The sequence below is a fragment of the Pelophylax lessonae genome, assembly GCF_965119305.1.
Source record: "Pelophylax lessonae genome assembly, chromosome: 8".
Taxonomy (NCBI): Eukaryota; Metazoa; Chordata; class Amphibia; order Anura; family Ranidae; genus Pelophylax; species Pelophylax lessonae.
The window spans coordinates 95,317,091-95,341,232 of record NC_138775.1 but is presented as its reverse complement, the minus strand read 5'-3'; the positions used below and the strand labels follow the sequence as shown (position 1 = coordinate 95,341,232).

The window sequence follows — 24,142 nt, the reverse complement described above, 5'->3', positions numbered from 1 at the left end:
TGTGTCGGACCAAGGTCTCCTATCAAAAGGGTCTTTAAAAGCCGGAGACTCCTCCACCGTATTTATTCAGTCTGGAAAACCTGAGAATCCACCACAGGTGGGACTGTCCACTTTTTTAACAGGGACTCTTCAAAGGTATACCTTCTAGTGAAACGCTTAGGCACCGCCACATTGCGTTAAGGAAAACCTCACTGACTCGCGACAATTTTGTCAAAATAGTCAGGAAAAGGAAAAACCTTTGCCGCTTTTGAGGATTTTCGGGTACCGAAGGTGACCGGCGCCTCCGACTAAGCCACAGCTGCTTCCTTCATTTTGAAAGTTTCCCGCACCGATACAATCCACCAGTGCTTTTTCATGTGCGGCTGTAGTAAAAGAGGAATCATCCTCACTATCAGAGCACTCAGGGTGCCTGGACGCAGACCCAGTAGGACAACTCGTGCTCATGGTGGCCAGATCAGACCCAGGATCTGAAGAGACAGAGGAGGCAGGTAAAGGCGGTGGACACTTTTTGCTGGCCTGCTTATGCAGGACCATATCAACCTTAGACACTAAGGACTCCAGGGCCACCGACCATAGCAGATAGGGTGGACTGGGACTCAGAAAGGCCCGCCACCTAGGAGAGGGGATCAGGTGGTGAAATGTGCTGCAGGGACTCCATGGTTAACCAGGGGAACTGTGACGTGAGACACTTTGGTTGGGGGGCTTGTGGAACCCCAATTGCTTTAGGGAGGTTGGGAGACCCCTTGTCCAGCATCCCCAGTCCCTCTTATGTGTAAATCACCCTGTGTCTATAAGGGGCACAGGGTGACCAAAAACCCTAGTCAGGCCAGCTCTGCACTAATCAGACTCTTGCTGGGGGGGGGGGGGTGTGTTACACTTTAATGCTGTCTATTGTTCTTTGGGATCTCGATGCCGGTGTGTCTGGCCTTGAATGAGATTCCTGAATGTTCAGGTGTTTGTGTCATCTATTGTTTGCCTGCTAGCATTCTGTGCATTCCGCCTAGGCTGATTTAAGTGCTCAGTTAATTGGTATGTTAATGATATCATGGTCAGCCCTACCTCGTTATCGTAGCTATTGTGTGATATTTTGTGTAAATATTTGACTGGCCAATGACATACTTCTCCAATGTATAAAAGTCTGTGAGTTGGTTTTAATAAACAGTCCATTCTGGTTTCACTCCAAAACTTGTACTGTCTAGTTCTTGGGGTAACTATAGCCAGAATCACGGATCCCGTGTTCCAGAGCTTAGGAAGCAGGTTACTGGCGGAGATACCCAGTCGTTGGTGTCCGGATTCCGTCACAGGAACCATACAGGCATAAATGAGAAAGCACTGCGAAATGACCCCTCGCCAGCGGCGCCAAAGGTCCCAGCACAACCAGCCACTGCTATAGCAGAGAGAGGGAAGGCACCCACAGGAACTCACCACCCCCGGTCAGGCACAGAGGAGAGCGGCACACCATGTGGCGATCAGAGAGAAAGAGGAAGTCCAGGAGTCAGCACTAGAGGTCCACCACAACAATTACCACCCATAAGATTTTAAAAACATGGCCGCCGCTCTATTTAATAGGAAACCACAAGAAAATGGGCGCCGGACTACAAACATGGCCACCGATATTACAGCCAGCCATCCACAAAAAATGGCAGCTCCATGTGTCTCCCGGGACCCCAGGGGACATTTTGGCAGTAAAGGGAGGCCATGGCAGGAGCCCCCGACCAGGACAACTCCCTCTAAGGGGGGGGGGGGAGGTGTGGGCAGATGGGGGGTGGTCCACAGAGGACCCAGACATATGAGGGGGGCGCTGTGTGAGTAAGAGGGGAACTCAGGGATGCGACCATCCCAGGGAGGGGCCCACGTCCACCCCAAAAGGACATCAGGGAAGGGGGGACACTACTTACCATACCATGGAACCGGTTGGGCACCGCTCAAGGCAGACCACTGCACCAGAATGGGGGTACTTCGGGCCAGGAGACACGCTGCAACTCAGGATGGACCAGGTCGTATGCGCCCTAGCAAGATGTTTAACTCGCAGGCCAGCCCCTGTCCAGTGGGGCTGTGTCGCAAATGACCTAGCGTGGAGCTGAGGCCTGCACGCGCCTGCGCGTGCACGCTGGCCGGACTGGGGAGACCGTAAGGATCTAGAATATCCAGTCCGTCGCCCAGTCCAGCAGTTAATTGTATTTCTTACAGGAACAGAAATTAATAAGAGGAAAACAAAATTCAGTTTAAAAAAAGAAAAATGCTAAGACCAGAGATACCAGCAAGGAACTAGGTCCTTATTCCTGACTAGGCAGAAAAAAAAATCTGAAAAAAAATAAATAAAAAGTGCCTATAGCAGGGAGGGGGAGTATATCCCCTGGGACTGTCCCATAGGCATGGTAAAGTCCATGGACATGTCCACAGACCAGAGCTCAGGATGTGACATCACTAACTCCCCTCCCACCTGTACACTCCCCTTAATCACAAGTACAGTAGAACGGCTTAGCAGCGCGCACTGCCCAGAAATTGTACACGTACGTCACTCCCAGAGTGCGCACATGGCCTAAGAATTGTGCGCATGTCAAAGCTACCCAGCAACCCAACCAACAGGACATCTAGGAGGGCAACACCTGACTTCATGTTGACCAACTATACTCCAGCGAGGACCATCCAATCATAGGAGAGCCGTTGGAGGTAGGGGGAATGATCTAGGTGGATGTGACACTGCTTGTACAAAAGATTACTTAGTATTCTGTCAGTCACAGGTGAGGGGGTGTGGTGACACATTTTTTTTTTATGTGTCATCTTTTATTTATGTAGGAAAGAGGGGAAGATATTAAATTACTGGTTGCTTCTTGGTGGGTGAGACTAGGGACCGATGCTTTCTTATGCTTTACAGTGTGAGCTATACATGTAAGTTTATTTTTGATTTTTCAGGTTTACAACCACTTTAAGCAACAGTCATTTGCTCCAAATTTTATAAGTCTAAGAGATCAGTCGCAATAGTGAGAAGATCCTATTTATTTGACTTTGACTAAATAGCCAGAGTTTGGCAAAGTAAAGTCACAGCTGAGAAAGCATTACAAGGGCAAGTTCAACTCTTTCCCCTCCTCCCCCCCTCCGAATTTGGAATTTTTTTCTTGGGGGGGGGGGGGGGATATTGAAGGCAATGCAGCCTATCAATGCCCATAAGTGCATCCTCATCAGTGCCCATCAATGCAGTTTATCAGTGCTCGTCAATGCAGCCTCATTAGTGCCCATCAGTGCAGCCTCATCGGTGCCCATTAATGCAGCCTATCAGTGCCCATCAATGCAGCCTTAGCAGTGCCCATCAATGCAGCCTCAGCAGTGCCCATCAATGCAGCCTATCAGTGCCCATGAGTGCAGCCTATCAGTGCCCATCAGTGAATATCAATGCAGCCACATCAGTGCCCATGAGTGCAGCCCATCAGTGCCCATCAATGCAGCCTCATCAGTGCCCAAGAGTTCAGCCTCATCAGTGCCCCAGAGTGCAGCCTCATCAGTGTCCAAGAGTGCAGCCTCATCAGTGCCCAAGAGTTCAGCCTCATCAGTGCCCCAGAGTGCAGCCTCATCAGTGTCCAAGAGTGCAGCCTCATCAGTGCCCATGAGTGCCTATCAATGCAGCCTCATCAGTGCAGGCTCATCATTGCCCATCAGTGCAGGCTCATCATTGCCCATCAATGCAGCCTATCAGTGCTCATCGGAGCAGCCTATCAGTTCCCATCAATGCAGCCAATCACTGCATGGAGATCACAGGGAGGAATCGGGAGGAGACTAGGCCGGATCACACAGAGCGGGGATCTCCCGCTGTGACAGTTAAGATTGTAAACTCCGGCCGCTGTCAAAGTAGGAGGCGGGACTTTGTTTGACAGTGGCTGGCCTTTCAGATCCAAGCTGTGTCACAGGGGGAGATCCCTCTCAGTGTGATCCGGCCTGCTCTCCTCTCCCTTCCCAAGAGTTTCCTGGCTGATCGCTTGAAGGAGAATCAGTGCTCGCCCCCCCCCCCCCACTCCAATGCGGCTCCACACTCGCCCTCACCTTATATCCACTCGATAAATGCAAGAAGGTGAGTGGTAATTTTCAATGCTGCCCTAGCTAATCCAAGCGGAAGTTTAGCTCCCCCCCCCCCCCCCAACCTGCAACCTTCTAGGACATGTCACCGGTCTCAAGAGGACCACTGACAGGACACAGTGCGACTCGCACATTCACAGTGGGACCCAGCTATGAAACCACAAGGAGACACAGCTGGCTTACCACAGTTACCATGTTGTCGCCAAAGGCCCAAAGACTGGTAAAGCCCGGATGAGGACGTCGCTGGATCCCTGGACAGATGAGCGCCAGTTCATTAAAAGTTAGCAGCTACAGTTTTTGTAGCTGCTGACTTTTAATTTTTGGAAACCTGGCTGAAGAAACTCTTTAACCACCTCAATACTGGGCACTTAAACCCCCTTCCTTCCCAGACCAATTTTCAGCTTTTAGCGCTGTTGCATTTTGAATGACAATTGCGCGGTCATGCAACACTGTACCTAAACCAAATTTGTGTCATTTTTTCCCCACAAATAGAGCTTTCTTTTGGTGGTATTTGATCACCGCCAGGTTTTTTCTTTTTTGGTGCACAAATAAAAAAATACCGAAAAGTTTGAAAAAAAAAAAAAAAAAGTTTTTTGTTTAGGTTATAAAATTTTGTAAATAGATATGTTTTTTCCTGCACTGATGAGCACTGATGACGCCGCACTGACAGGCACTGATGAGGAGACACTGATGGGCACTGATATGCAGCACTGATGGGCACTGATATGTGGCACTGATAGATAGCACTGATATGCAGCATTGGTGGGCACTGATAGGCAGCGCTGATGGGCACTGATAAGCAGCACTGATGGGCACTGATAGGTGGCACTGATGGGCGGTACTGATCGGCACTGATGGGGGGCACTGATAGGCAGCACTGGTGGGCAATAATGGGCACTGGTGGGCGGCACTGATAGATGGCAATAACGGGCACTGGTGGGCAGCACTGATAGATGGCATTGGTGGGCAGCACTAATAGGGGGGCACCACTGGCAGGCTCTCTGAGCCCTGTTTGCCATCCCTGGTGGCCATGGTGGGCATCCCTGGTGGTCATGGGTGGGCATCCCTGGTGGCTCTAGTGGCACCCCCTCCCCCCAGGGCTGCACTGGTAATCAATCATTTGATTACCAGCACAGACCCCCCCTGTGATCAGTGAGTAATTAGAAATACTCACTGATCACCCCGGCTGCAGTATCGATCCTCTGCTCTTCTCCTCACTGACAGGATCTGTCAGGAGGAGAAGAGATCGAAGCCGTTACAACGGCTGTATTGACATTACATGACGGCTGTGATTGGACACAGCCGTCATGTGATCAGGAGGGCCAATCACAGGGCCCTCCTGCCGAGGCTTGTTGCTCTGTGTCCTAGGGATACAGGCACATAGAGATCGCGCCGCTGCGCGTGCCCGCGGCGGCACGATCTCTCTCCTTCTGAAGGACGTTCCGGAATGTCCGATCAGAAGGAGGAGACTCCCACCCGGCCGTATATTTACAATGGCCCGGGTGGGAGGTGGTTAAAGACAGGTGCATCCTCCACCGGAATGGTGGTCATTTTGCTAATGTGGGACACTGCTGAATACTTAGTGACAGGAGACCACTTTTTAACAAAGACTTCTTCGAAGGGATACAATACTAATAAGCATTTGTTTTCCACTCAAAACAACAGATTCACTGAGAAAGTTATTTGCAGTCTCAGAGGCTCTAATGTACTCATGACTGGGAATAGCACTGGTAAAAGCAACAGGCTGGTACTCAGAGCGGTGTTCACTGAATCAGTAGGAGCCAAAGCAATCTCTTTTAACCTGGAAGTAATAGCAGAAGACTGAGTCCTTGGAGGCAAACTTGATAAGTAAGGGCAGGAGAAGCTGATGGTTCAAAGGCCAGTAAGGCTGCTAGCAGATTTGATACTGAACTTTGCAGGGGAATGCAAGTGATTATGCTTGCGGCCTCTGTGATCAGAAAACTGGGTAATTTGGACCATAAAGTCTTGTATAACTGTAGTAAAGAATTTAACTGAGAGGGCAGAATTGCCGGCCACACCAGACAGAACTGAAGATAGGAAAAGTTCTAGAATCAGAGGGCCACATGATTATATGGTGCAGATGCTGGCCACATTAGTAGGCGCTGTTCCCTCCACCCCTGAACTGGACACTGGTCTCTTCCTAGGACACTAGCTACACTGTTCGCAGTATCCAATCCTCTTTTAGGCAGCATTATAACACAAAGATTAAAGGAGATGCACAGCCAAAGCTTGTTTGGCTGTACATCTCCTAAGGATCATGGGAGTGCAGTTAGTTTTGTACTCCTGTGACCCGTCAGCTCTCTGCTGACATCACAGATGTCAGTTCGGGCACCGCGCCATCACGACCACGGAATCGGGATCCGCCACACACGGCTCAGCCTCTCAGCGAGCCACTGAGAGCCTGAGCCAGCCGCTCCCCGCCCCTCAACAGCTCACCACTCCAATGAGTGAGGAGGGAGCAGAGCAAAGAGCTGCTGACTGACAGATCTAAGACTTTTTCTATGTACACAAAAGGCCTATTTCTCTAAAATATTGTTCACAAATCTGACTAAATCTGTGTTAGTGAGCACTTCTCCTTTGCCGAAATAGTCCATCCACCTCACAGCTCACAGGTGGTATATCAAGATGATGATTAGACAGCATGATTATTGCACAGGTGTGCCTTAGGCTGGCCACAATAGGGGTCCCTCTTAAATGTTTTATTGTATTGGGGTGACCACCATTTGCCTCAGGCAGTACAACAACATCTCCTTCGCATAGAGTTGATCAGAATGTTGATTGTGGCCTGTGAAATGTTGGTCCACTCCTCTTCAAGGGCTGTGCAAAGTTGCTGGCTATTGGCAGGACCTGGAATACGCTGTCGTATACGCCGATTCAGAGCATCCCAAACATGCTCAATGGGTGACATGTCCGGTGAGTATGCTGGCCATGCAAGAACTGGGATGTTTTCAGCTTCCAAAAATTCTGTACACATCCTTGCAACATGGGGCCGTGCATTATCATGCTGCAACATGAGGTGAGAGGGCAGAAGTGCCGGCCACACCAGACAGAACTGAAGATAGGAAAAGTTCTAGAATCAGAGGGCCACATGATTATATGGTGCAGATGCTGGCCACATTAGTAGGCGCTGTTCCCTCCACCCCTGAACTGGACACTGGTCTCTTCCTAGGACGAATGTGGATGAATGGCACAACAATGGGCCTCAGGATCTCATCATGGTATCTCTGTGCATTCAAAATTCCATCAATAAAATGCACCTGTGTTCGTTGTCCATAACATACGGCTGTCCATACCATAATCCTGCCGCCACCATGGGCCACTCAATCCACAAAATTGACATCAGCAAACTGCTCACCCACACGCCATCTGCCCTGTACAGTGAAAACCGGGATTTATCTATGAAGAGAACACCTTTCCAAAGTGCCAGTCGCCATCAAATGTGAGCATTTGCTCACTCAAGTCGGTTATGACGACAACCAAACTGAAGTCAGGTCGAGCCCCTAATGAGGACGACGAGAATACAAATGTGCTTCCCTGAGATGGTTTCTGACAGTTTATGCAGAAATTCTTTGGTTATGCAAACCGATTGTTGCAGCAGCTGTCTGGATGGCTGGTCTCAGACAATCTTGGAGGTAAAGATTCTGGATGTAAAGGTCCTGGGCTGGTGTGGTAACACGTGGTCTGCGGTTGTGAGGCAGGTTGGATGTACTGCTAAATTCTCTGAAACGCCTTTGGAGGCAGCTTATGGTAGAGAAATGAACATTCAATTCATGGGCAACGGCTCTGATGGACATTCCTGCAGTCAGTATGCCAATTGCACGTGTTACGACACCCCAAAGTATAAAAGGGGTTACAGTCGTCTAGGATAATCCACTCCCAAACACCCGGACAGCTATCGACCACTCCAATCCGCCATACATGAAGCACATCAATAATTCCCCCCCCCCAAGTACGAGACAAAGCTCTGTAGTGAGGTTTGATCAAGAGTAACTCTCTTCTCTTTTATTGCAAGAAACACGCACTTATATATACTTTGAGAATACCACATGAACAATGACTGTGTAATTATAGCCAGGTGAGCTCATTAACATGCTTATCAATAGTCTCAGACTCTATTAACATACTGTCCTATTTTAGACAAAAGCACTGAGTTAATCAGTAGACATTCTTTAGGAGGGGGCTGCTGGAAGCAATCCCCCCCTCAATCTGCAGCTAATACCCATTGAATTTGCAGACATAGTGACAACCTCTTTAAAGGAATTTGGAGCGTAGCAGCTAAAACATAGGGGAACAAAGTCTTTTAAAGCCTGGTCCATAGTCCAAAGGCAGCAGGCGGGCAACCAGGCTCCTCCAATGCAATGGGGCAAGATTGGTCTCGTCACATCTCTCCCCCTTTCCAAAAAGACTAACAGGGTACCTGACCTCCTGCCGGTCAGTGCCCTCGTTAGTCCAGCAGCCCACCCACAAAGCAGAAAACACAGTACAGCCCACCCACAATAAATGGTCACTACACCTGGGTAGAGGAGAAATTTGTACATGTCCAGGTGCCTCACCTTGGCTGTGTGGGAGACTGGCAGACTGCCTTGGTGGGTTGCTGAGTGGGCAGAGACCAGCGGTACTCTGCCCTGGTGCCAGCGCTACCACAGAAGTAGCCTGGTTGGAGACGGGTTGTTGGAGGGGGAGACCGACTGTCTCCCCTTTAGATACACCACCATGCTGCTGTGGCAGAAGACCGACTGTCTTCCCTTTGGCTAAACAGCCCTGTTGCTGGGGGTCAGGACCGACTGTCCCTACCCCCTGTGCTGTGAGTGCAGAGACCACGGTCCCATCTGCACTGTTGGGGGGCTTACTGTCTCCCCCTGGTATGTTAAGCTGCTGCTGTGGGATGGAGACTGGGCTCCCAATTCCCAATAGCTCAATCTGCCGCTGGAGGACAGGACCAACCGTGTCTGCCCCCTGTAAGTCAATCGGCCGCTGAGGGATGGAGACTGCGCTCCCAATTCCCTGGATATCACTCTGCCAATGGGGAGAGGGGGTAACAAGCTCCTCTCCCAAATATACTTCCAGCCCCTGGGGAGGGAGACCGACTGTCTCTGCTCCCAATACAGTGTCCTGTTGCTGAGGAAAGGAGACTGGGCTCTCTGTTTCCTGCAGGACACTCTGCTGCTGTGGGATGGAGACTGAGCTCCCAATTCCCAAAAAATCAATCTGCTGCTGGGCGACAGGACTGACTGTCTCTGCCCCCTGTAACTCAGCCTGCCGCTGGAGAATGGAGACTGGGCTCCCAATTCCCAATAAATCAGGCTGCCGCTGGGGAATGGAGACTGGGTTCTCCTCTTCCCTTAACTGTACCTGCCGCTGGAGTTCCTCCCAACGTGCCAGCTGGCCCTCTCTCTCTGCCCTGTCTAGCAGAGTCCCGAACACTAAGTTCTTCGCGAACCGCTTGGATCTCTCCAGTGGATTGGGTCCGAAGAAGCTCATCCGTAACCACATCATACGGTCATATTCTTTCAGAGAATATCTGTACTCCACTGCTGGTTCCATGCTGGTGCTGTCAGGGTCGCTGTACAGGGACATGCGTTGCCCTCAATTGTAAAATCCAGAGCAATGGTGTCCCCTGTAGCTGTCCTTCTGGCTGTAGGATCGATCCCACCGCTGCCACCAATTGTTACGACACCCCAAAGTATAAAAGGGGTTACAGTCGTCTAGGATAATCCACTCCCAAACACCCAGACAGCTACCGACCACTCCAATCCGCCATACATGAAGCACATCAATAATTCCCCCCCAAGTACGAGACAAGGCTCTGTAGTGAGGTTTGATCAAGAGTAACTCTCTTCTCTTTTATTGCAAGAAACACACACTTATATATACTTTGAGAATACCACATGAACAATGACTGTGTAATTATAGCCAGGTGAGCTCATTAACATGCTTATCAATAGTCTCAGACTCTATTAACATACTGTCCTATTTTAGACAAAAGCACTGAGTTAATCAGTAGACATTCTTTAGGAGGGGGCTGCTGGAAGCAATCCCCCCCTCAATCTGCAGCTAATACCCATTGAATTTGCAGACATAGTGACAACCTCTTTAAAGGAATTTGGAGCGTAGCAGCTAAAACATAGGGGAACAAAGTCTTTTAAAGCCTGATCCATAGTCCAAAGGCAGCAGGCGGGCAACCAGGCTCCTCCAATGCAATGGGGCAAGATTGGTCTCGTCACAGCACGTTCCCTCAAAACATACGACATCTGTTGCATTGTGCTGCGTGATAAAACTGCACATTTTAGAGTGGCTTTTATTGTGGCCAGCCTAAGGCACACCTGTGCAATAAGCATGCTGTCTAATCAGCATCTTGATATGGCACACCTGTGAGGTGGATGGATTATCTCGGGAAAGATTTAGCCAGATTTGTGAATATTTGAGACAAATATGCCTTTTGTGTACATAGAAAAAGTCCAGCTCATGAAAAATGGGGACAAAAACAAAAGTGTTGCGTTTATAATTTTGATCAGTGTATGTTTATATCTTTGGAAAGGACTATGTGAGATAAACAGATATCCTTACCTTCTGAGATTTTCTGAATCCTAGAAAGCATCTGAGCTAGCTTTTGCTGTCTCTCAGCCAACTCGCCCCTGCCGCTGAAATCCACACGAAAAAGAGCCATAATAGAATCAATAATCTAAATATATAAGAAGAAAAGTATTGGGCTTAATTCTCTGTGATTATTTGTATGTTCTAATTGCAATTCCAAACGTCAGTCAAAAAGGTTAGCCAAGTTAATATACCACAATAGAAAGGTAAAATGCATTTTAAATTTTTTTGTGACATTATAACTTACAGGTTAAAGCGGTATTACACCCAAAACTAAAAATGTATCATGTTGCAGGTTACCAATCATTATATAATGTGGCTGCAACAGTTTTCCTTTCTTTGGCTTTTTTTCCCGTTTTCACCTGGTGATCTGGCCAGCAACACACCTCCTGTACAGTATTAGTAAGACAAAACTCTTTAGCTACCATGTACAGTATCTCACAAAAGTAAGTACATCCCTCACATTTTTGTAAATATTTTATTACATAGTTACATAGTTAGTGAGGTCGAAAAAAGACATCCGTCCATCCAGTTCAACCTATAATGTGCGTGTGTGTTTGCTGTTAACCGTACATTGTATACCCCTGTATGTTGTGCTCTTTAAGGTGCCCATCTAATAGTTTTTTGAAACTATCGATGCTCCCTGCTGATACGACTGCTTGTGGAAGAGAATTCCACATCCTTACTGCTCTTACAGTGAAGAACCCCCTACGTATTTTAAGGTTAAACCGCCTTTCCTCTAGTTTTGGTTTAGTTAGTACATTGATATCATATCCCCCCTAAATCGTCTCTTCTCCAGATTGAATAAGTTCAGTGCTTGTAGTCTTTCCCCATTCCCCTAATTATTTTTGTTGCACTTCTCTGGACTCTCTCCAGTTCCAGCACATCCTTCCTGAGGACTGGTGCTCAGAACTGGACAGCATACTCCAGATGTGGCCGGACCAGAGTCTTGTAGAGAGGGAGAATAATCTCTTTATTTCTGGAATAAATCCCCTCTTTTATGCATCCCAGTATTCTGTTGGCTTTGCTTGCAGTGGCTTGGCATTGCATGCTACTGCCAAGCCTGTTGTCTACCAGTACCCCCCAGGTCCTTCTCCATCCAAGACTCACCCAGGGGTTCCCTCCCTAGTGAGTAGCTTGCTTTACATTTTTCAACATTAAACCTCATCTGCAATGTAGTTGCCCACCCCATTATTTTGTTCAAGTCCGCTTGTAAGGTTTCCACATCCTGCATAGAAAATATTGGCATGCTTAGTTTAGTATCATCCGCAAATACTGAGATTGTACTAAATATCCCCTCCTCTAGATCATTTATGGATAAATTAAATAGGATTGGCCCCAGGACAGAACCCTGGGGGACCCCGCTTTCCCCACCCGCCCAATCCGAGTACTCCCCATTAATCACCACCCTTTGCACTCTCCCCTGGAGCCAGTTCTCTATCCAGGTACTCACCTTATGGTCCATACCTACCTTCCTTAGTTTGAACAGTAAGCGTTTGTGGGGAACGGTGTCAAAGGCCTTTGCAAAGTCCAGATACACCACATCCACAGGCTTACCTTTATCTAGGTGGCAGCTCACTTCATCATAGAAGGTTAATAGATTGGTTTGGCAAGAACGATTTTTCATGAATCCATGCTGATTACTACTAATAATACCATTTTCATTACTAAAGTCTTGTATGTGGTCCCTTAACATCCCCTCCAAAATCTTGCAGACTACTGATGTTAGGCTGACCGGCCTATAGTTACTCGGGATATATCTCTGCTCTTTTTTAAATATTGGTACCACATTGGCTTTTTTCCAATCAGCTGACACCATACCCATCTGTAAACTATCCTTAAAGATCAAGAATAATGGTCTGGCAATCATCTTGCTGAGCTCTTTAAGAACCCTCTGGTGCAAGCCATCCGGTCCCGGTGATTTATTTATGTTAAGTTTCTCTAGTTTAGTTCTAAGTCTATCTTCTGTTAGCCATGGCGGTACTTCCTGAGGTGTGTTATTTAGTTTGGCCTTGGGTTAGTGTACCCCCCCAATTCTTTTGTGAAGACTGAAGAGAAGAAATTATTTAACACTACCGCCTTTTCCCTGTCCTCTGTGGCCAAATCTCCTTTGTTGTCTCTTATGGGGTTTATATACTTAAGGAGTTTTTTGGGGTTCTTTTTACTCTCTTCCGCTATATCTCTCGCGTGTTCTATTTTAGCCGCCATGATTTCGTCTTTGCATTTCTTATTACACTCTTTGTAATGCTTGAATGCTGCCAATGACCCCTCAGTCTTGTATTTTTTTAAGGCCTTTTCTTTAGCATTAATATGCATTTTTATGTTGGAGTTTAGCCACCCAGGGTTTAGTTTTGCTCTTTTAAATTTTTTTCCCTTTGGAATGCACTGGCCAATCCCTTTGTTAAGTATGCTCTTGAAGCACTCCAATTTTTCCTCCGTGTTCTTTGTTCCCTGGGTTCAATCCGATTTGATATTTTCTAGCAGAGAGTTCAGTTTTGGGAAATTGGCTCTTTTGAAATTCAGTGTTCTTATATTACCCTTATGTTTCCTATTACTATGATTAATACTGGTCACTGTTTCCTAAGTTGCCCCGTATTTCTATATCCGTTAGCAGGTCTGTATTGTTGGTAATCAGTAGGTCAAGTTTCTTGTCGGTGCATTCACTATCTGACTCATGAAATTGTCCTGCAAAACATTTAGGAACTGCCGAGCCTTGGCTGAATGCGCGGTTCCTGCTGCCCAGTCTATATCTGGATAATTAAAGTCCCCCATTATAATGACATTCCCCACCCTTGCTGCCAATCCTATCTGTAAAAGGAGGTCTGCCTCCCCCCCCTCCTCCCTCTGGTTGGGGGGCCTATAGCATACGCCCAATATTACCTTCCCTTTTAAGTTCTACCCATAGGGATTCTGCCTCATCCATAGCTCCATTATTAATATCATCCCTCATATTTACCTGTACACTGTTCTTAATATACAGACATACCCCTCCCCCTTTTTTACGTTCTCTATCTCTGCGATAAAGGGAATACCCCTGAATGGTCGCCATCCAGTCATGAGAGCTGTCAAACCAAGTCTCTGTTATCCCCACAAAATCTTAAGTCCTCCTCAAACATCAGCAGCTCCAGCTCTCCCATCTTGTTGGCCAGGCTTCTTGCATTGGTATATAAACCTCTTAATTTTGACCGGTTACATATATCCTCATTTGATGTTTTTAGGCTGCTCTTTAGATTTTTTTCCCCATACCCACCCTGGGTTTAGAAGCTCTGAACACCCTACCGCTAATGTCCCCATTTGTGCCCTCTGAATCTTGCTTTCCACTGGCTAATTCTACATCTGTACCCTCCCCCACATCACCTAGTTTAAAAGCCCCTCTAACTTTATGGCCATCTTCTCACCCAGTACGGCTGCACCCTCCCCATTTAGGTGCAATCCGTCCCTACCAAAGACCCGGTGGCTGACTGAGAAGTTGGCCCAGTTCTCCAGGAACCTGAAACCCTCCTTACTACACCAGCTCCTCAGCCACTTGTTAACGTCCCTAATCTCCCGCTGCCTCTCAGGTATGGCCTGGAGGTAGTGGTAGTATTTCTGAAAATACAACCTTGGAGGTCGTACTCCTCAACTTGGCTCCTAAGTCCCTGAAATCGTTTAGGACTCTCCAGCTTCCTCTGCCTATGTCATTGGTACCCAGGTGTACCATGACAGCTGGGTCTTCCCCAGCCCCACCCAGTAATCTGTCCACCCGATCCGTGATGTGCCGAACCCGAGCGCCCGGTAAACAACAGACTGTTCGGCGCTCACGGTCTTTGTGACAGATTGCACTGTCTGTCCTTCTAATGATTGAATCCCCTACCACCAGCACCTGTCTTTCCTTTCCCTTTCTCCCGGCCTCAGTGGAGTAGCTCTTCCCCTGGCAGCTAGGGGCAACGCTCTGCTCCAGCAATGCTGGTCCCTGACTGGTTTCCCCAACATCACGCAACGGGGCGTATTTATTGGGGTGCTCCAGCCCAGGACCGGCCTCCATGCCTTGTCCCCTTCTACCCCTCCTAACTGTCACCCCTCTACTCTGCTCTGATGCCTGCACCTCCAATACTCCGCCCACCTCTGTGCAGGCCCCTGCCTGCGCCTGACGGGTACGATCCCGGCTCTCCTTCGGTATGGACATTCGGCTCAGTGTTGCCAGCTGCTTCCCTAGATTCAGGACCTGAGCTTCCAGGGAAGCAACGTGCTTACATTTTGCGCATTTGTACTCACCCTCGATCGCGTGATCGAGGAACGCATACATCTCACAAGATGCACACCAAATCGCATCTCCACACCCGCCGGGCATTGTACCTACTAATCTAATCTAATGGGGATTCAGTAATTTTAGTCTATCCTGTGTGGCTGTTTCCTAGCTTATTATATCTTTTCATGTGACAACACTAAAGAAATGACACTTTGCTACAATGTAAAGAAGTGAGTGTACAGCATATATGAGGCCCTTTTCACATGAACGGTTAGAATTCAGCTTTTAGCTGCAGAAAGAGGAACCTATTTACAGTAGCTAAACGAAAACAATGCATCCCTACGGCCCCATTCACACACTGCGTTTAGCAAAGTTTTCATAACATACTGTTTTGTGCATTTAGGAATAAATTGATTTTTTGATACATACTTACCTGTAAAATCCACCTGTAAAATCCATTTCTTGAAGTACATCACCGGACACAGAGCCATAAATCATAACATATGGGTTATATAGCCACCTACAGGTGAAGGACAGAGGCAACCAATCATAAAGGATGTCCCACCATAAACCCCTCCCATACAGGAAGTACCTCAGTTTTGTAGCAAGCAATAAAGGCCCCATAGAAGAGGGGAGGGACTTCTGTGTCCCATGATGTACTTCAAGAAATGGATTTTACAGGTAAGTATGTATTAAAAAATACATTTTTCTTTTCGTACATCACGGGACACAGAGCCATAAATCATAACACATGGGATATCTCAAAGCATTGCATCTGACAGAAGGGGGACACCAAAAAATATCACCATCCGACCACAAAAAGGATTACACTCCTGCCTGCAGAACACTGTGGCCAAATGCAGATTCCTCCTGGGTCCCAACATCCACTTGATAGAAAAGAGTAAAGGTATGCACTGACAACCAGGTCACGGCCTTGCAAATCTGAGCTATAGAGGCTTGATGGCAAAGTGCCTAAGAGGCACCTACTCCTCTGGTAGAATGTGCCTTCACAGATAAAGGTGTAACCTTCCCTTCTAAATCATACGCCTGGGTAATAACCCGGCGAATACAATGAGAAATTAAAGACTTAGATGCAGCCAACCCCTTCCTGGGCCCTTCTGGCAGCTCAAACAAGCTCTCGCTCTTACGAATATGAGCTGATCTATCCAAGTAAAACAAAGCAGTGTTCGCCCCCCTTCCAAAAATTAAAAGTCAGCAGCTACACATACCGTGTGAGAACTTCTCACATACCTCGCCGTGGTGAGGTCCGACGGATGTGGGGACAGGGTACCTTTCAAAAGCAGGTAGCCGCTTTGCCACTTGGTGGATGCTGGAACAAGAATTTCTCCAAGGTTCTCCCAGTGGACTTAGACCAGGGGTGGGGAACCTGCGGCCTGCGGGCCGCATGCGTCCCGCACGATCTTGACGTCCGGCACACACGAATTTTATGTCCGCCCCCCCTCCCCGTGCCGCTGTGTCAAAAGGAGCCGATGGCTCCGTCCTGACACTTAGTCTCCGAAATGGGTGGACCCGAGGCGCAGAGCAGTACGCCTCGAGCCCGTCCATTTGTGTGACAATAGCAAATGAAAATTCGCTATTGTCTCACGGATCCTCCTCCTCCTCTGCCAATGCCATTGGCCGAGAAGGAGGCAAGACGCGGGAGGACTCGAAGAGACGCGGGGACTGAAGAGAGGAAGCCGCCGCTACAACAGGTAAGTCAAGTGCACTGGTCTGGGGGGCTTGGCACGCTGTTCACTCTGCATTGTAAGGGGGCACGCTGTTCACTCTGCATTGTGGTCAGTCTGCATTGAAGGGGGCATGCTATGGTCAGTCTGCGTTGTAAGGGGGCACGCTGTGGTCAGTCTGCATTGTAAGGGGGCACGCTGTGGTTGGTCTGCATTGTAAGGGGGCACGCTGTGGTCAGTCTGCATTGAAAGGGGGCACGATGTGATCAGTCTACATGTGTATCCCTCTTGTGTATCCCTCTTGAACCAATTTCTCTAACTTCTTTTTGTACCATGCTGTTGGATCACTTTTCAGAATCTCATAGGTATTCCTGTCTGCTAGAAGATTTTCCATCTCTTGTTGATAATCTTCTTTGTTGAGCAGCACGATTCCTCCTCCTTTATCTGCCGGCCTTACAATAAGGTTTTTGTTTTCACATAAAGTTCTTATGCCTTTATTTAGATCTGTTTGTGGCTTGTTTTTCAACTGTTTATCCTCCAATTCCTTGATGACCAGGTCTTTAAATACTGTCACATGGTTACTTGCGGCTCCAGGAGGATTAAACAATGAAGCATTCTTTAGATCGAACGGAATGGAGGTGGATTCTTGATAAGAAACATAATTTCTATCTCCCGCTTTAGACAAAAAGTGTCTCTTCACGTTAAGTTTTCTAATAAACTTATGGATATCCACAAATGTTTCAAATTTATTTAACGCCTTTTTTGGGGCATATTTCAGCCCTTTACTCAGGGTATGTTTCTCAGATTCGGTTAGGTCGATTCCACTTAAATTAAAAATTCCTTGTGTCTCATTAGTGACTCTTTTTTTGTTTGAGCCACCTCTACATCCTTGTTTTATTTTCTTTTTTTGTTTTACTTGTGGCCCTGTCCTAAAAAACTCTTCTTTTTAGAGCGAATAGGAGTTTTGGATGGAGGAGTTTCCCAAAGTTCCTCTCTTTCTTCATACCTATCATGTCTCAAAGGTTCAAACCTGTTTTGATAGTTTTGTGGATAAAATCTAGGAGTGTGAGGGGAATCTGAATAGTTTCCCATATAATCCATCGGTACATGTCTAGGGGATCTAGACCTAGACCGTCTATACGATCTTTCTGTGGATCGATGACGATATTGTTGATCTCTTCTTTGCTGATCATATTCTAATGGACGTGGTTGGTTCTTTTTATTATCAACTTTGTTTTTACCCTTAGAACTTTGACCTGATGGTTTTTCTTTGAGAGGTTTACATTTTTGTGTATTTTTTGGTTCTTGAGGTTCAGTGGGTTTTATCAGGGGTTCAGGAGATTTAGAGTCTTTCTTTGATATCTCTTTAGGCTCTTTGAAACCCCTAGGTATTATAGCACTTCTGGAGGTCCCTTCCCCCGCAGGGTTCTGGGATTCTTGAGATTTTTCTTCTTTTTCAATTAAAACAATTTGTTAAAACATTGTCTGACTCCACAGACTTGCGAGGAATCTTTATGAGACTAAAAAATGTTATGGTAGCAGAGCTACACACATCATGGGACATAGTCTTTTTGGAGAAATATGTACAGGAGAAAATGGTACCCAGGAGTTTAAGATGGAACCTTTCTCCTGATCAAGGTGACCAAGATCTCCTGGAATGGTTCCAATTTTTTAATTGGGCCGGAATGGGTCTTCTTAATTTCCTCATTGATAGGAAAAGGAAAAAAGTTCTTAAACTAAATAAAGAAATTTTAGAAATCAAAGAAAAACGTACTCCTTTTGTATAGGAAGAGGTTTATAAAATGTATAATCAAGAACTCCGAGAGATATTGGCTATAGAAGAAGAAGAACAAAAATTAAAAAAGAGGAAAACGTTTTTTAGGGACCTGGAAGATTATCAGATCTCTAAAGTCTTTAAATGGAAATTGAATCTAATTGAAAAAGAAGAAAACTCTCAAGAATCCCAGAACCCTGCGGGGGAAGGGACCTCCAGAAGTGCTATAATACCTAGGGGTTTCAAAGAGCCTAAAGAGATATCAAAGAAAGACTCTAAAGCTCCTGAACCCCTGATAAAACCCACTGAACCTCAAGAACCAAAAAATACACAAAAATGTAAACCTCTCAAAGAAAAACCATCAGGTCAAAGTTCTAAGGGTAAAAACAAATTTGATAATAAAAAGGACCGACCACGTCCATCAGAATATGATCAGCAAACAAGAGACCAACAATATCGTCATCGATCCACAGAAAGATCGTATAGACGGTCTAGATCCCCTAGACATGTACTGATGGATTATATGGGAAACTATTCAGATTCCCCTCACACTCCTAGATTTTATCCACAAAACTATCAAAACAGGTTTGAACCTTTGAGACATAATAGGTATGAAGAGAGAGAGGAACTTTGGAAAACTCCTCCATCCAAAACTCCTATTAGCTCTAAAAAGAAGAGTTTTTTAGGACAGGGCCACAAGAAAAACAAAAAAATAAAATAAAATGAGGACGTAGAGGTGGCTCAAACAAAAAAGAGTCACTAATGAGACACAAGGAATTTTTAATGTAAGTGGAATCGACCTAACCGAATGTGAAAACAAAAACCTTATTGTAAGGCCGGCAGATAAAGGAGGAGGAATCGTGCTGCTCAACAAAGAAGATTATCAACAAGAGATGGAAAATCTTCTAGCAGACAGGAATACCTATGAGATTCTGAAAAGTGATCCCACAGCACGGTACAAAAAGAAGTTAGAGAAATTGGTTCAAGAGGGATACACAATGGGAATTCTTGACAAGAAAGAAAAAGAATTTTTTAATTCCCCTGTGTCCAAGAATCCCAACCATATACTACCTACCTAAGGTGCACAAGAGTTTAATCAAACCACCGGGAAGACCTATTGTGAGTGGGATTGACTCTGTCACCTCAAGAATAGGACGGTATGTAGACTTCTTTCTACAGCCTTTAGTGCAAGATACACCTGCCTTTTTAAAAGACACATCTCAGTGTATCAGAGAGATGACACAATTGGAAGTTCCTAATGATGCAATACTAGTCACCGCAGATGTCACTTCACTGTATACCGTGATACCACACGAGATGGGATATGAAGCGGTCAGTACTTTTCTAGAGATGAATTATGAAATACCTTTCAAACAAAAAAAGTTTATTTTGGAGCCTCTTATATTTGGGATGGAGCATAATTATTTTTATTATAATCAGCAGTTCTATTTACAACGTACAGGTGTGGCAATGGGAGCCAAATTTGCCCCAAGTCTAGCCAACTTATTCATGGCTCTGTGGGAGGACAAAAATATTTTCACCAACAGAGCCAAAGAACTTATCATCTGGAGATGTTATATTGATGACGCCCTGTTTGTATGGAAAGGAGATGAGACATCATTGGTGAAATATATGGAGACCCTAAACTGCAACAACTGGGGGATTAGGTTTACATATCAATTTAGTAGAAGTTCAGTCAATTTTTTGGACTTGACTATCTACAAAAAAGGTTCCAGTTTTGCCACTCGCTCCTACTTCAAACCCACGTACAAGAATGGCTTCATTGCCCTAGACAGCTGTCACCATCCCGTTTGGCTGAATTCGGTACCGAAAGGACAATTCAGAAGGATTTGAAGAAACTGTACAGAAGATACAGACTTTCATAACCAAGCCACCATACTCAAACAAAGATTTATGGAGAAAGGGTATGATCCCAGTAATTTGGATCAAGAAATTTAAAAGATCGGTTCCACTCAACAACTGGCATTAACGGAAGCAAGAATAAAAGAAGACACAAAGGTGAAAGGCCCTTCTCAAATAGAATATGCGTTCACCACCAAGTTCTCCAGTAGTTACAAATGGTTAAACCATGTTTTTAGAAAATACTGGGGAGTATTACAGGAGGACAAAATTCTGGGGCCAGTGATACCTAAAAAACCTAAAATCATCTTTAGAAAGGCCAATAACATCAAAGACCTTATAGCACAAAATCCGGTAGAGAAACCTACAATGACTCAAATATTCCCAGATATGAAGGGTTTTTACCCATGTGGGAATTGCAGAATCTGTAAAGAAGCCAACACTATTAGAACTAAAAAGTTCTCCACAGTAACTGGTAAAGAATATCCGATAAAATAATTTATTTCTTGCCACACAAAAGGGGTAGTCTATCTCCTACAGTGCGAGTGCAATCTACAATATGTAGGAAGAACAATAAGGACTACCAGTATACGTGTAGGAGAACATGTGGCTAATATACAGTTAGGTTTCCCTGGACATAGTGTATCTCAACACTATGTCAATAGTCATCAAAAAGACCCTAAAAACCTCAAAATCATTGCCATCGAAAAGCACACTCCCCATTGGAGGGGAATTTACCTCAAAAGATCCATATCCAGAAGCGAAACTTTCTGGATATTTAAGCTTAAGTGCTCCCGGCCAAGGGGCCATAACAGAGTGGGATATCAATTCCATATAAATAATAGCTAACAATATCTCCAAATTCTTGACTTTTAAAATATAAAAACATAATATACTCATTGATGAAAATAAAATGGATAATTTATTTCTAGCTCATGTGTTTTTATAAAAATGAGTTTTTAATAATTTTAAACTGTTAAATTTTAGCGTTTTTAATTTCAATTTATTGCATTTGTTTTTAATAATAATCGGTTTTAAAAGTAATTTATAAGTAAATAAATATATCTGCATCTGTAAATGCAAGAAGGACAGATCTTTCCTCGCCGCTTTAGGAAGTACTATACAGGAACTAAAGACAAAAGAGACTTCCGGTGTCACTAGGGGCCAAAAAGAAGTTCCCACAAATCTATAGCCAAAAGTTAATGGACCCGAATAGTAAGAATTAATAAAACCGGTGAAGTGAATTTATTTTTATATTAAAAAAAAAACCTTAAGATTGCTTTTAATTGAGTTAATTATAAACCAAAGGCAAAATAAGGAACGATCCCCTGCATCCGGTCTTTTCTTGCGGACACCGGAAGAGATACTGTTTCCTTCTTGCATAAAAAGGCGGAAGTGACGCCGCGCGATCATTTCCTATCTCTGTCGATGTCCTATTGGAGGAAACGCGTCAGTAAGGAGGCGTGCCGTCACTACGTCACCCGCGGTCCGTGCTACAGCCGGACGTGAGTACCTTAACCACATTTCCATGCTCTTAGACTGATTTATGCCTGCAAACTGCTTAATACATGTAAGTGCAATCTTTCTTTAAATAAAACCCTGGTAAAGGTTAATGCACTATCAGTCCTCATTTGTTTTTATGTCTAAGTGGAGGATAATTCCATCTTTGCTGGAATAACTGAGGGAGCCTTGCACCTTGTACAGATTAAGAGGGATTAGCGCCATCTTCATACGAGTGTATTACAAGTGTAAAAGGTTCTTTTTATGGTAAGAGGCCATTACCTTCACACATTGGTGTTATCACTATATTGAAGGTGGATTGCAAATTATAAGTGATTGAGGATAAATTGGATACACCTAAGGCTCCTACCTTTTTTCCGCCGAGTAAGGAGGAAATTCACCTGGTGGAGGGATATCACAGTCACTATTTATTTGTTTGGATTCCTTCACCCTTTCATCACAACCATCACTTTGAAAGAAGATTTATGAAATTGGACTTTTATAATTATTTTGTGTTTTAAGCTTTTGTTTATACACGTGTTCACTATTTGATATTGTTTAATATTGGAAAATCACCATTAATAATTTTATTTATTAATAATCACATAGGAAAAGCGCACTCATCACAATATACACATATTCCACATTTTTTTCAGTAGTAGCTTTTTCACAAGATCAGCGCACCCCCCTTTTCCATTTATAAGTTATATTTGACTGCTAGACTTCATGAGCATAGTGGGAAGAACAGCAAACTACTTGCTTTCCTCTCCAGGGCGGACTATGTGGACCGCTCTATTGCTCAGATTCGCCAGGTGGACGACTCGATTACCTCGGATCCCCTACTCATTAATGCCACGTTACGGTCCTTCTATGCTGAGCTTTATTCCGAACGACATGAGCCGGAAGAAGTTGCGCTTGTGGGCTTTCTAGAATCTCTGCAGTTCCCGATGCTGTCTAAACAGTTGCTGGAGGGCCCCCTGACCTCTGAGGAAATTGAGACAGCCATTGACCCCCTCCCTTCTAATAAAACCCCTGGCCTGGATGGTCTGCCCGCAGAGTGGTACCAGGTATATGTGGGGGACCTGGCCAACAGACTGCGGGGACTATTTGAAGCGGCTCTGACGGACGGTGAACTCCCGGCCTCTATGCGCAAAGCTCTTTTCGTGGTACTGCCCAAACCCGGCAAGGACAGGCTGCTTTGTGAATCCTACCGCACCATCTCCTTGCTTCACAGTGACGTAAAGGTTCATGCCAAGCTCTTGGCTGCCCGCCTCGGTAAAGTTATAGGCCATCTCATTCACCCGGACCAGAACAGGTTCATGCCCTGAAAGAGCACGTATAATAACATCCGCCGGATTTACTTATATTTACAATGGGCGGACAGGGACGTTAGGAGTGGTCTTGTGTTATCCCTCGACATCAGGAAGGCCTTTGACACTGTATGGTGGTCTTTCCTCTGGCAGGTTATGTCTAAAATGGGCTTCGGCCTCTCCTTCATTAAGTGGGTGCGCCTGCTCTACTCAAAACCATTGGCCAGGGTGTGTACGAATAAAGATGTCTCTGAACCATTTGCCCTCCAGCGTGGCACTAGACAAGGCTGCCCTCTCTTGCCGCACTTGTTTGCTCTTGCCATTAAACTGTCGGCTCTGGCGGTGCGGCAGACGGCGACGGTGGGCGGCATCACCTGTGGCGAACTGGAGGAGAAAATATGGCTATACGCGGATGACGCATTGGTCTACTTGGATAGTCGTGAGTCGTCCTTTGTGGCCTTGCTGGGGGTGGTGGAGTTTGGGGGGGTCTCGGGCCTCCGAGTCGGTTGGGACAAATCTGTTGCCTTTCCGATCGGCCCAGCCTCAGATTTTAGCTACCTACACGGGTCCAGGATTCACGTGTCACCCGCCTTTAAATATCTGGGTGTACAGGTGCACTCTGATCTTTCGACCTATTGCTCCCTGAATGTACAGCCTATAATTTTTCATATGAAGGCCTGGCTGCGCACCTGGTCCTCCCTGCCCCTGAATCCTTTAGGTAGGATCAATATTTTCAAGATTCGCAATTTTCATTCGCTATTGTCACACAATGGGTGGAGTCGGGACGAACTGCTCTGCGCCCCGGCTCCACCCTTTGCATCGCCCTATTAGAGCCTCTGGCTCTAATCAGGTGATGGAAAAAAAAATCCCATTGAACTCCATGTGTCTGGCGCCCCTGCATGTAGATTAGGGGGCCGGACGCATGGATGGGGGGCGGCGCCCCTGCGCCCTCAACACACCAGCCACCACTGGTTTTACGCTATGAAAGTACTATTGCTGCACTGGAAGAGTATTGAGCCGCCCACGGTACAGCAATTCTATGGTATGGTACGAGGGGAAATGCCACTGTACAAATTGATATACAAGAGTAGGGGGTGTC

At 45.9% G+C, this 24,142-nt stretch overlaps 1 protein-coding gene across 1 annotated transcript in view; it reads right to left on the bottom strand.

Moving 5' to 3' along the window:
• Positions 1–24,142, bottom strand: part of DMC1 (DNA meiotic recombinase 1) — a gene marked incomplete at its 3' end in the record, with an annotated part of 785,302 nt that overhangs the window by 201,696 nt on the left and 559,464 nt on the right. The window contains exon 11 of the mRNA XM_082264958.1: positions 10,660–10,774. Coding sequence (XP_082121084.1) covers positions 10,660–10,774 — 115 coding nt within the window. The remainder of the gene's footprint in view (positions 1–10,659; positions 10,775–24,142) is intronic.